Source organism: Emys orbicularis, chromosome 1 (assembly GCF_028017835.1).
Source record: "Emys orbicularis isolate rEmyOrb1 chromosome 1, rEmyOrb1.hap1, whole genome shotgun sequence".
Classification (NCBI taxonomy): domain Eukaryota; kingdom Metazoa; phylum Chordata; order Testudines; family Emydidae; genus Emys; species Emys orbicularis.
In genome coordinates, this window is record NC_088683.1 from 292,563,083 (window position 1) to 292,576,125 (window position 13,043).

General features: G+C 40.0%; 1 protein-coding gene across 2 annotated transcripts in view; it reads left to right on the forward strand.

Annotated features, from left to right (window-relative positions):
* The window catches only part of KLHL1 (kelch like family member 1), a 442,456-nt gene that overhangs the window by 408,902 nt on the left and 20,511 nt on the right, over window positions 1-13,043 (forward strand). For both annotated transcript variants that reach the window (XM_065409976.1, XM_065409983.1), the window contains one exon: window positions 2,856-3,018. In XM_065409976.1, coding sequence (XP_065266048.1) covers window positions 2,856-3,018 — 163 coding nt within the window. The remainder of the gene's footprint in view (window positions 1-2,855; window positions 3,019-13,043) is intronic.

A 13,043-nucleotide genomic window follows, 5' to 3' on the forward strand; every position in this document is an offset into this window, starting at 1 on the left:
TCCATTAATATCCATGGGAGTATTTGTGGAGTAAATCACTACTCAGTGTCAACAGGGTTGGCAGAATCTGTTGCTCAATTAGTATCACACCCATTCACTCCAGTAGGACACAAATCAAAATCAGTCTGAATTAATAAATCTTGGATTTTGTTTGTTACTAATAAGCTGGTCTGGAGATATAAATATTATATCTTTCAAAATGTTTAAACAAGTAATTTTTTGCAGTGAACACTTTCATCACTGTACAACAATGGGTTGAAATTCTACACTCCAGAGTTTTCTTTGTTCAATATTTTAAAATGCAATGGGCCAGAACTGGACTGGCTTTTTTGAGGAGGAATTACAAGGAGAATGAGGGCATTTGATGCTCTACAAAGAGGGGGTTGTTTCAAATGTAAATGTAATGGGGTGGCAGATGCGAATATAGAATTTTTTTATTGAGTTCATTTGATAGATGTTAATAATGCTCTGGAAAATGGAGTGGGCACTGAGGTATAAAAGTTCACAGATGGAACAAATTATTTAGGTTAGTCAAGTCCAAAGAAGACTGTGAGAAATGTCAGAACATCCTAACAAAGTGAGGTGAATGGGCAACATGATGCCAGATGAAGTTCTATGTTGATAATACAAAGTAATGCATATTGGAGGGAAAATATGTATTACTCATTGTGACAGGGTGCTAAGCAGAAGACTGCTTAGCCAACCCTCTGTCAATCCAGCTCCAATTAAAGGAGGTGAATTGGAGCTGGGTAGATCACCTGCCCTGATTAGGGAAGCTGGAACAGCTGCTGTCTCATCAGGCTGGGGCTGGATAAGAGCCCCAGGGGAAGGAACCCAGAAGGAAGGAGCTGGAAAGAGGGAAGCTGCAGTAGTGGAAAGGCAGACAGGGGAAGCAGAGAGAGATAGCTTGCCCCCTCTCTCCTGCTGGTGGATTGTAAGAAGGGGACTACGTGTATGGTGGAAAGGTGGTGGGAGCACAGCCTGTAAATAAAAGCACCAGGTGAGCACTGCACCAAAAGGTCTGTGTGTGACTTTCTCAGTCCAGTGGGGGCAGGAGCCAGGAGGTTCCTGCAGGGAACCCATTACTCATCCATTCTATAGGGTTCTAACTGAACTGTATCAATTCAGGAAAGGAACCTGGTCATCATTGTGGAGAACTCACTGAAAATTTCTGTTCAGTAAACATCTGTAATACTATGTACAGTACTAGTGACTATTTCTCAAACAAGAATATTACAGAATTTGAAGAAGTTCAGAGAATGACAACATATGAAGAGTGATTGAAAAGAATTGGGATTGTTTATCTTAGAAAGGAGATGAGTAAAAAGGGACATGATAAAAGTATATAAAATGAATAGTTCATATATAACCATAAAAAGTATATAAAAAAAGAGAAAATTGACTAGGAACCACTGTTCTCTCTGGCTCACAAGACTAGAGCAAGGAGACATTCAGTGAAATCAAAAGGGAAAAGTTTCAAAACAGAAAAAAGCTACTTGTTTTTCACATAATGTGTAATTAGACTGTGGAATTTTTTGTCACAGGATGTTGTTGAGGCAAAGAATTTAGCAAGATTCAAAGATGGATCATATATTTATCAAGGGAAATACATGGCATATCCAGAATTGTTATAGTGAGTGCTAACAAAAAGTTTGGAAGGGATAAATATCTCATGCTTTGTGTTTTAAAGCAATCTATTATCTGCTCCCAATAAGATTTTATCCTAACTACTGTAAAGTGTTTTGCACCTGCTTCTGAAGCATCTGATGCTAGCCACCATCAGAATATGGACTAGATAGGAAATGCCATACTGTATGGTCCATGTTCTTATGCTATCTACATTAAGATTTAGGGACACTACTGCTGAGTCATGGTGGCATGTGGGCCAAGCCACGATGTAGAAATGGTACCAGAGTCTCTTTGGACCAGATGAGATTGGGGAGCTAGGATAGAGGAGATCCCAGAGGAAAACTCTAGGAACAAGTAATACTGGTGAAGAAATTTAGGCTGAAGTTTGCTGTGTTATTGCTTTCGAGTTACCAATCAATCCTCAGGAAAGGGGTTGTGACGTTGAACACTAACTCAGGGCTGGTTTAAATTTTTCCATCAAAACTGTTCTTCAGTGGAAAACTGGGGTTTTGGCTAAATTATTTTCTTATTAAAAAGTGTCTGCTTTCCACAGAAAATTTCAACTTTTTATCAAAAAAGGTTTTCAATAAAAAGTAGACATTTTCCATGGGGAAAAATAAACCCATTTTCTGACCCACTCTGTCCTCTATGTTCTTTTGAGGACATGTTAAGGACTCAGCCCATTTGCCAGTTAACATGAAAAAAACACAGTGTGAGTGGGAGGAGATGAGGGGTGAGATGATTGCTATGCATTTTATTCAACCAGGAGTATATGGGCATATTAATATTTACTTGGTACCTTTGTTATGGTAATTATTTATTTAAGTATGTAGTGCAGGGGTCGGCAACGTTCGGCACGCGGCTCGCCAGGGTAAGCACCCTGACGGGACGGGCCAGTTTATTTACCTGCTGACGCGGCAGGTTCGGCCGATCACGGCCCCCACTGGCCACGGTTCGCCGTCCCGGGCCAATGGGGGCGGCAGGAAGCCGCGGCCAGCACATCCCTCGGCCCGCGCCGCTTCCTGCCGCTCCCATTGGCCCGGGACGGCAAACCGCGGCCAGTGGGGGCTGCGATCGGCCGAACCTGCCACGTCAGCAGGTAAATAAACTGGCCCGACCCGCTAGGGTGCTTACCCTGGCGAGCCGCATGCCGAACGTTGCCGACCCCTGATGTAGTGTAAGATTATCTATGTTTATCTTCTCTCACTCTCTCTCTTCTATTTTAGGTGTTACAGTACTTGAAGGGCCTATTTATGCAGTGGGTGGCCATGATGGCTGGAGCTATTTGAACACGGTTGAGAGGTGGGATCCACAAAGTCAGCAGTGGACATTTGTGGCAAGTATGTCAATTGCCAGAAGCACTGTTGGAGTGGCAGCATTAAATGGCAAGTGAGTAGGGTATTCTTGTTCTGTTTAAAACACACTTTTCTATAGGATGAGTAACTGTTGCACAGTAGTAAATATCTTTTGGTGTATTACCTTTGAGGGCATCATTGGGAGTAACTATAGACACAGGGTTGTTGCCATATGCACATCATCTTTCTGTATGTTATGTTGATAAATAGCAAATTAAAATATATTATCTCATTTTGTCTTTAAGTAATAAGTTCATGATTTACATTAAAGATCTGAGAACATAGAGCTGAAGTCAAACTGTATATATTATAATTCCAGGAGGTACAGGGGAACATTTTCAAAGTGTTGGCCAGGACACACCGTGAGTTCGCTAATCTGATCTATACGTGTTATGTGTGCTAGTTCTATTCAGCAGTCAACTTACCCAGTTACTACTGTAATTTCCCTAGTAGCTGGAATTACTTTATATGCAATCTGCATATTATGTCAGTCAAAAACTAAACCACATGACCTTTGTGGTCTGAAGGCAGCAGCTCTAGCAGGTAAACCAAAGGGAAAAGTGCCTCTCACTGTGTCAGCTGCCTCTTGTTGTGTGCACTAAACCTGCCATTTGTGGAGGTCACAAAATGTGCTCACATTCTAAGTATCACCTGTAGGATCTTCCCCTCTTTGGTTTTGTTTGTTTCTTGATCGGACAAATGTAGGGCACTAATAAGAGCTGATTGAATAGTTCTAGATGTTATTTACTGTTTATGGTTTAGTCATTTGCCTATTTACAAACTTTCAGTCCTCCTGTCAGTAAGTAAAAACTAAATTGCAGAATTTACTACCAGAATGTGATTAGATATGCACCATAAATAAAGCAAATAAAGAATAGTCTGAAAATGGTTCATCTAAAGTATTTGGTATTTTGAATAACTGATACATCAAAGAAACTCAGGACTGGTTTGTGCTTTGGTTATATTTTATACATCTCACTCACCTTCGCTTAGGAATAAACTATGTAAGGAAACATTGAGTGTTTAAAAGGTTCACACCCAATTATCACCTTTTGCTATTTTTAACAAATTTGCACATTTTTTGCACCTACACTAGAGAACATTGTAGCCATAATTCAGTCAATTGGTAGCAGTAGTGTCCAATGTTATGGAGACAAAACATTGGCTATTCTTAAATCAAACAAGGATCCATTTATATTTAAAAACTGGGTTTCCCTTCCTACAGTTTAAGCCAAGTTTAAAAATATAATTGAACTCCTTTAAAACCTATAATACAAATTGCTAATGTAATATTGTTTGATTGTCTTCTTGAATCATAAGATAATGGTACCTGAATTACACTTAAAAATAAAGCCACTACCCACTTACATTTCTATCTAAATGAGGGTATTCTAAAAGAAGAAAAGGGGAATTATCCAAGCTCCCAAAAATAAATCAGTGATTCTCTGATCACTTCCCGACCTCCTAAATTCTTAATGTTCTGACATAACATACATTATCTCCTAATGTGGATAGTTTCTTGTCATAGCCTCCTACCCCACTCTGAGCCAGTGAGCAACTGTTCTTCACTTGAATGACAAAGGCATACACCTAGCACAAAGCAGAAATTTATTATGCTGACTGGTAGCTTCAGCAAGGAGACCCCAGTTTATCTTTTGCCTGCAGAAGTTTATGGTGAAGCATATTACCAAGTTTCCCTGCTACCAATGCAGGGTTCCACTCTCTTGAGTTGGATAGCTCTTATTTCCAAATCCAGCCAAGGAGAGCTTGATGTAGAGTCAAAATCTCTCCTGCTTATGCTGTGGTCTGAGAGATCATTGTGTTTGCCTGAGCTTAATGCATCCAGCTGACAGCAATTTTCCAAAAAGAACCTTTACTTGATCAGAGCCCTCACCCTTGTCCAGACTCTGATTACTCTTCAGAAGTTGCACTCAACACAGTAGCATCTTTCCTTTGAGGCAGGTGATCTTTCTCCTTATAGTTAGGGCCCTAACAAATTCACAGCCCTGAAAAACGCATCACAGACTGTGAAATCTGATTTTTCCCACTGCTCCCCGTGAAATCTGGTCTTTTGTGTGCTTTTACCCTATGCTATACAGATTTCACAGGGGAACCAGCGTTTCTCAAATTGGGAGTCCTGACCCAAAAAGGAGTGCGGGGGAGTCACAAGATTATTTTAGGGGGGTCACGGTATTGCCACCCTTATTTTTGCACTGTTGTCTTAAGAGCTGGGTGGCTGGAGACTGGCGGCTGCTGTCTGAGGGCCCAGCTCTGCAGGCAGCAGCACAGAAGTAAGGGTGGAAATACCATATCGTGCCATCCTTACTTCTGCATTGCTGCTGGCGGTGGCTCTGCCTTCAGAGCTGGGATCCCAGCCAGCAGCCACCACTCTCCAGCTGCCCTGCTCTGAAGGCGGTGCTACCACATGCAGCAGCACAGAAGTAAGGATAGCAGTACTGTGCACGCACACACACACACACACACACACACACACACACACACACATCCCACTACAACTCCTTTTTGGGTCAGGACACCTACAATTACAACACCATGGAATTTCATATTTAAATACCTGAAATCGTGAAATTTAAGATTTTTAAAATCCTATGACTGTGAAATTGACCAAAATGAACCATGAATTTGGTAGGGCCCTACTTATAGTGTTACTGGAGAAACACCTGGGTAAAAATGCCATCTATGGGTTTTGCCCAATCATCAGGGAGGAAGCAGAAAGTTGCTGTTGTGGCATGAGTATTAACTATGACAGGCTCGCAGGACCATTTTAGATTATTTCAATCCTCTGAAACCCTCTCCAGAAACATGAGAGAATTGCCTGGCAACAAGAGAGAATCACATCCAATTTCTCCACTTGGCAAGTTTTCTCAGTACTCTGCAGATCCTTTTGATGCAGTGGAGAGAAAATGGCATGCATATGCACACACCAATATCCTGATTGACATCAAAGAACATAAAAATGGCCATACTGGGTCAGACCAATGGTCCATCTAGCCCAGTATCCTGTCTTCTGTCAGTGGCCAATGCCAAATGCTTCAGAGGGAATGACCAGCACTTGGCGATTTTGAGTGATCCATCTCCTGCTGTCCATTCTCAGCTTCTGGCAGTTGGAGGTTTAGGGATACCTGGAGCATGTGACTGTGTTCCTGACCATTTTGGTTAATACCCATTGATGGGCCTATCCTCCAGGAACGTATCTAATTCTTTTTTGAACTCAGTTATACTTTTGGCCTTTACGACATCACATGGCTACAAGTTCCACAGAGAGACTGTGTGTTGTGTGAAGAAGTACTTCCTTTAGTTTGTTTTTAAACCTGCCTATTAATTTCATTGGGTGACCCCTAGTTCTTGTGTTATGTGAAGGGGTAAACAGCACTTCCTTATTCACTTTCTCCATGCCATTCATGACTGTATAGATCGCCATCAAATCCCCACTTAGTCGTCTCTCTTTTTTAACTGAACAGTTCCATTCTTTTTGATCTGTGCTTGTATGGAAGCAGTTCCATACCCCTAATCATTTTTGTTGCCTTTCTCTGTACCTTTCAGTGAGTTACTATGTGTTTGCCTTCCAGTCCACATTAGCTATTTATTAATTTGCTGTTAAAGAAGTCTTTACTATTTGAAATACAGATGATCCAAGAACACTGAACTTACACATTTAATAACAGAACAAATATTATGCTGATGGGGACAATAAAAGTAAAAAGATTAAGACAATACATTTTCCACTGAAAGATTTTATTATTAGAGACTATGTATGTCAAAGATTTATGATATTCCAAACAATTGTATGACACAACTGCAAATGAAAGTCAAATAGACTTTCCTGTTATATTATAGCTTTTAAAATTGCCCTTTAAAAATTATTCCTGATTTCTGAACCATATTTTGGAAACTATTCATTCTGCATGATGCTTGTTAAACAACTATGTATTTCACATTTTAAAAAAAATACTTGACCTTTAATTGTGTGTGTCTTTAATGGCGCATCAATAATAAATATTGTTCCGCATAAGTGAAAATATGCAGCTGCTAACGGGATATGCTGATTGACAATTGCAGAACATCATAGAGGTATACCAAGCTGAGTGTCACCAGTAATGACTTCAGCACACCACAGGAACCAACACCCACACAGAGTAACGGTCTTCCAGAACTGAGGAGAAAAACCTCTGCCCTTTATTGATTACTTCGTACTCAAAGATGTGCTTTAGAGGACTTTACAGTTGCACCATGGTTTATATCAAATATCACAGACTATTATTGATCACAGATAAATAAAAGTGAGGAATCTTTTAATCTTAACTTTTAAGAGTAAAACTACTTTTTAACTTTCTTTTCAAATCACCTTTCATTCCCCTGGGGTTCAGAAAAAAATAGACCTTTGCATTTGGACTTTCTTTTGAGGATTTGCTTTGCTTGAAGTATTAAGGAGCCATCAAGAGTTTTGTAGGTGAATAATATTCCCTATTGATGTCCAGCTGTTTTTACTCTGTTCTCCTGACACAGAAGCAGCAATCCATTATTATTATTTGTATTAAAGGAGCGCCTGAAGACCCCGACTGACATCAAAACCTTGTATGCTTGGCACTGCACAATACACACAGTAGCAGCCCCAAGGAATGTGCAGCCAAAATATACTACAAGGAACCATTGTTACTAGCCTCATTTTATACATGGGATGGGAAACTGTGGCACACAGAGAATATGACTTGCCTAAAGTCACACAAGAAGCCTGTGGCAGAAGCATGAAATTGAACCCAGATTTCCTGAGTCCTAATCCAATGCCACATCCTTCCACTTCCTCATGATAGATATCATAAATTAGTTCCAAAAGAATTCATTTGGCATCTCAACTCTGAATATTTATGATTCCTTTGCATGACAGATTTAACCCTTGTCCCTTTCAGATCCCAGTTTGAGCCTTTCACTGCTCTGGTTAGCCTAATCTTTTTATATTTGAATTTATTATTTCTCACTCACGTTTTTCACCTAAAGAGGCTGTCCAACATAAAGCTGTGAGTTTGTATTTGCCAAACTCATGAGAACACTCATGATCAGACTGGCTGTGAGCAATTCTTTTCTCTGATGTTTGGTTGCAGTAAATTGAATTTAGTGTAGATTCTACATCCCATTAATTTTGCTGAAAGAATCACAAAAGAAGAACATAATGATACATTACAAAAAAAAGCATTTCTCCATTATCTGTCTACTCCACTCCTATTTTGCAAATGTATTTTTGAGTATTCTAACAAATCACTGTTTTGTGAGCAAGGGTTTAGTGATTGATTTAAATCAGTTGGGGTTTGTATACATTTGGCTAGGTTTATTCAGTTCTGTGAGATTGACATTTGTTGTATTCATTTATTACTAGGTTTCCACAAATTTGATTATTGGCTTGGTGCACTTTTTTGGGTGTGTGGAGGGGAGGAGGGGGAATTTCAGCTCTAATGGTTTAAGTTTGGCAAAGTTATAAGCAACTGAAAACAGTGGAGGGGAGCTAATGGAAAGTATTGAGCAACCTTAACAATATATATCACTAACCGTGCCACCTATAATAAATGTGTGATAAGGTGCAGAAGTGCTCCCTTGGATCCTGGGGACAAAGGGTTAACTTCAAGTCCCTTGCACAGGTGGTCAGGTGAAGGGGTGTAAGTGGTTGCCTGAGAGACAATGAGAGAATGCCTTTGGGAAAGTATAGTGCCATACTCAGAATTAAAGGAATGGCCTGAAGCCCTGACTGTGGAGTTTTCTGTTTACTTTTCTGCTTATGGAGTGGAGTGTGGACACTCCAAATATTACAGATTTGTTTATTATCCTTTCTTGTTTATTTTCTTATCCCTTGAGGAAAACTCTTTTTGCTGACTGCAGCTTTACCTTTTGTTTTTGAGTCTTTGCATTAGTTTATAAACTATTACCTGTAAAATAAAAGTTATTGCTATAGAATGAGACCACTTGGCCTAACGTTCCTTGCAAACAAGAAATAGGATAGCCCATATAAATCTTTTGAATTGGTGTGGGAGTACAAAACCCATCTATGTAAGGCTGCTGAATCCTTTAGTGATTTGGAAGGGAAAGCTATTTAGTAGAGAGGCCAATTGCTTCTTCTTAAAACAAAACAAAACTTGTGCTTTGGGGAAAAGTGAGCTGGGAACTCTGTAAAAATTTGCTCATAGAATTCCCTTCTGATTCTGCCTTCTTTGAGGGAGAGCTCCTGAAATCATGGGATGGGGAAAGGGGAGAAGGGAGTGTGGCCCAGAAATTCCTCAGAGCCTTCTTGAATTCCTAAAGATTAGCTGGGCATCTTGCTTGAAGAGCAGTCCTATGCATACAGCTTTCTGGGTCCTCCATAGCAGAATGTGTCCCTTAGATGGTCGTATCAGCAGCAGTATTAATTTCCATATAGATTTCCTCCTGGAAATTCTCTGCATTAGGAGTGTTGCAAACCCAGGAAAATCACTTCTCCCTAATTCTACCCTCTTCAATTCCCATGCTGCCTTGTAACCTGCAAAGCCACAATTGCCCTGACTGAGGACTGGTTTCTTCATGCTCTAGGGAGGGTGAAATCCTGGCCTGATTAATGTCAGTGGCAAAATTTCCATTGACTTCAAAGGGGCCAGGATCTCACCCATGATATTTAGACCAATATTGAGTCACTGTACCTGGAAATAGCTTTAACTGAATAAATCTCATTATGTAGCTAGTACATTTCTGACTCTTTAGTACTTTTACTCATTCATTTCCTAATTAACATCCTCAATTTTTTGTTGTCAGAAAGATAAGCATTTTTCATATAATATGCACTCACATTCATTGTTTGGGCTGTAGTTTTGCTAATGATTAATTTTATGCTGACCTAACTTTGTTTGGGGTTAGCCATTTTATGTTATGACACATTCATTGCTAATTGACGTCACAAAGTCATGAAGTTAATAGTACCACCAAGTCCTTAATGGTGATTCAATATTTGGCCCAAGAAAATTAGCAACATATCACATTCATATCTTCACCTACCTTTGCTGATTGTATGGTTGATTACAGCCTGCTCAAGGAGTTTTATTTTTCTGCCTCTCGTGCATCACATAATAAAGAATCTGTGTCATTTACTCTTAGCAGAATAATTAGGACTCATTACTAATTCAGTACTCTAACCTGATCTCTTGTGCTTTTGCACACAAATCCACATTTCCTACATAGAGCTCAGTGGATGTATAATACAATGTGCATTGGGGGGTTTCTTTATTTGATTTTTAGAACCTCAAAAATGATCAGTTCCTAAGTTGGATTTAACTTGGTGTGTTACATCTAGCCAGCTAAAGACCAATCAAGCCCTACATTTAAGAGGGGATGAAAGTCAGATAAATACATGGGAATTTTAAAGGAAGGGATGTAAAAGTACATAAATTTAGGATAAAATCCTAAAATTATTTAAAGATGTGTTAGAATGGGGAGAGGAGGTAAAGGGGCACCTTCTCTCCCATCCTAGCACACTTGGGCATATAGCAGAGGAGACTTCCTAATAGACTTTGAGATAGCTCAAAGGGGTGTCCAACCGCCACACTCACTGGTACACCGCAATCCCAAGGGAGCATGGCTTGTCTTCTGGTGTGATACCATCAGGCCCCCAGCTGTATAGCTCATGTGTTGCAGTGTGTATATATTTCAACAGTCAGTGGTGCCCCTTTTCAAAGTACTTGCAAATTGGGTGCCATCAAGCAGTTCTCCTCATCCCTCACCATACCACCTTGCATGAGCAAGCTGTTTCTTGGACCATATCCTATACACAGTTGACACTACTCTACTTTTGCTGCACCACTCCACCATTCAGCTCCTACCATTAATGGAAAGAGTTTGTCCTCAATGTGCAGTTCCTTTTTAGGTACATGCTAAAATGGATAATGAAGTTCCTTTAGATTCTTAGATTGCTGGTTCTCCAGCTCTGGTTCCAAGCATACATAGGATATAAAGAACACACATTGTCTAGCAGATTCCCTATCAACATCTTTGTCATGATATTAGCAAAAACATGGGGTCTGTTGGGGGAAGAAAAAAAACAATGTGGGGGAACAGTCACTAGATTATGTTCAGGGTGGACTAGCTACCGAGTGGACTGTCGTTGCCCAGGAGTAGGAAAAATAGGAACGAGCTGAGAAGAGAAAGGTGAGGACACAAAGAAGGGAGAGGTAAGATTATACCTGAAATGAGTCAGTACATTTCACAACATTCAAACTTTTTATGGCCATATCTAAATTCAATCAAAGCTCTGAGGTTTGTCAATCACTGGACAAAATACAGATATCTAGTAATTTAAACAAGACATTCAAAGTGTGTGACACTCTTTACATGACACACCAAGCCAAGCATAGCATAAATAGCCTCCCTGGGTTGTTTAAATTACCCTCTCCCCATTTCAGTGGAGGGAACATTTGGTCGGATTGTAGGGAGAATGTACTGTTCCCAGAAGGAAAGGTGTGGGAGAGCCCACGTTAGGGAAATGCCTCCCCCAGCCTCATCAGGTAAGGGGAGTGCTGTTTGTTGGTCAGGCCAAAAAAAAAGATGCTGCTCACAGAAGGGAGGGGGAAGGAATACTCCCTTGAAAACATCTGTATGCTTCTTTAGAAGAGATTACACATTTGGACTATCTCAGTTACTTCTAAATAATAAAGGTCTTCAGCAGTCAATTACAGAGAGATAAATAATCTACTTGATTTATTCATTGTATTGCATTAGTGTACAAAGACCTTCTGTCATAGGTTTCACCCCCACTATGAACTTTAGCGTACAGATGTGGGGACCTGCAGGAGAACCCCTAAGCTTAATTATCAGCTTTGATTAGTATGCTGCAACCAACCAAATATTTGAGTTATTAGGGAAACTCTGTTTTCTCCGCCAAAATCTTTCCCTCCCAAGTACTATAACCCTTCCCTGGGTAGCCTTGAGAGACTCCTCCACCAATTCTCTGGCAAACACCGATCCAAACCCTTGGATCTTAAAACAAGGAGAAATTAACCATCCCCCCCTCCTTTTCCACACCAATTCCTGGTGAGTCCAGATCCAACCCCCTTGGATTTTAAAACAAGGAAAAAATAATCAGGTTCTTAAAAAGAAGGCTTTAAAAGAAAGGTAAAAGAAAAACCTCTGGGAGATAGCATACAAGCTGATCTCACAGACAACAGATTTAAAACACAGGATGTTCCCCTGGGCAAAAACCTTAGTACACAAGAGAATACCCAATTTGATTACCCCCTAATGCCAAGACAAGTTACAAAAGAAAATAAACATAAACCTATTTATTTCCTTCCTTAATACTTACTACTCTGATAAGAGGCTGATTCCTTGATCTTTTTCACTCCGGCTGAAACTGACTCTAAATAAAGGAAACTTCCCTCCTTCCTCTTGAAACATCTTGTTCCCCCATTGGTTCCTCTGGTCAGGTGTCAGCTAGGCTAGGTGAACTTCTTAACCCTTTACAGGTAAAAGAGACATTAACCCTTACAGCTAGGCACTGTAAAAACACAAAGCAAAAGACAATCCCTGCTCCAAAGAGCTAACACATTAAATAGTGAAAATAGGCAAGGGGGGTGGGAGGGATGAAAGGAAGTAGAACCATTTTACTTATGGGAAAGTAAGGGTCAGACAGATTAAGGGCCAGTTTTTCAGATTCTCAGCATTTACAACTGGGGCCAGATGTTCAAAAGAGTACAAAATCCAGCAACTCCTTTGTAACATTTTAGGCCAAATTTTCAAGAGCTTGACCTCTAATTTGCTAAACTCTTGAAAACCTACTTATGTATTATGGTGTCTAAATGGAAGGTGAACACTCTTGGAAATCCCAGCCTTTGGTGAATGACCCTTTAAAATTTACAGATGAGGTCTGTGACAAAGCTGGGAATTTGGATGCAGATCTTCCGATTTCCAATTCTATTCCTTAATCACTACATCTTTGTGTACTTTGATTCAAATTTCTACAGATACACTTTCACAGTTATAATCTGAAGTAGTAATATAGATATATAATACTTCTCTCATTTACATCTAGCT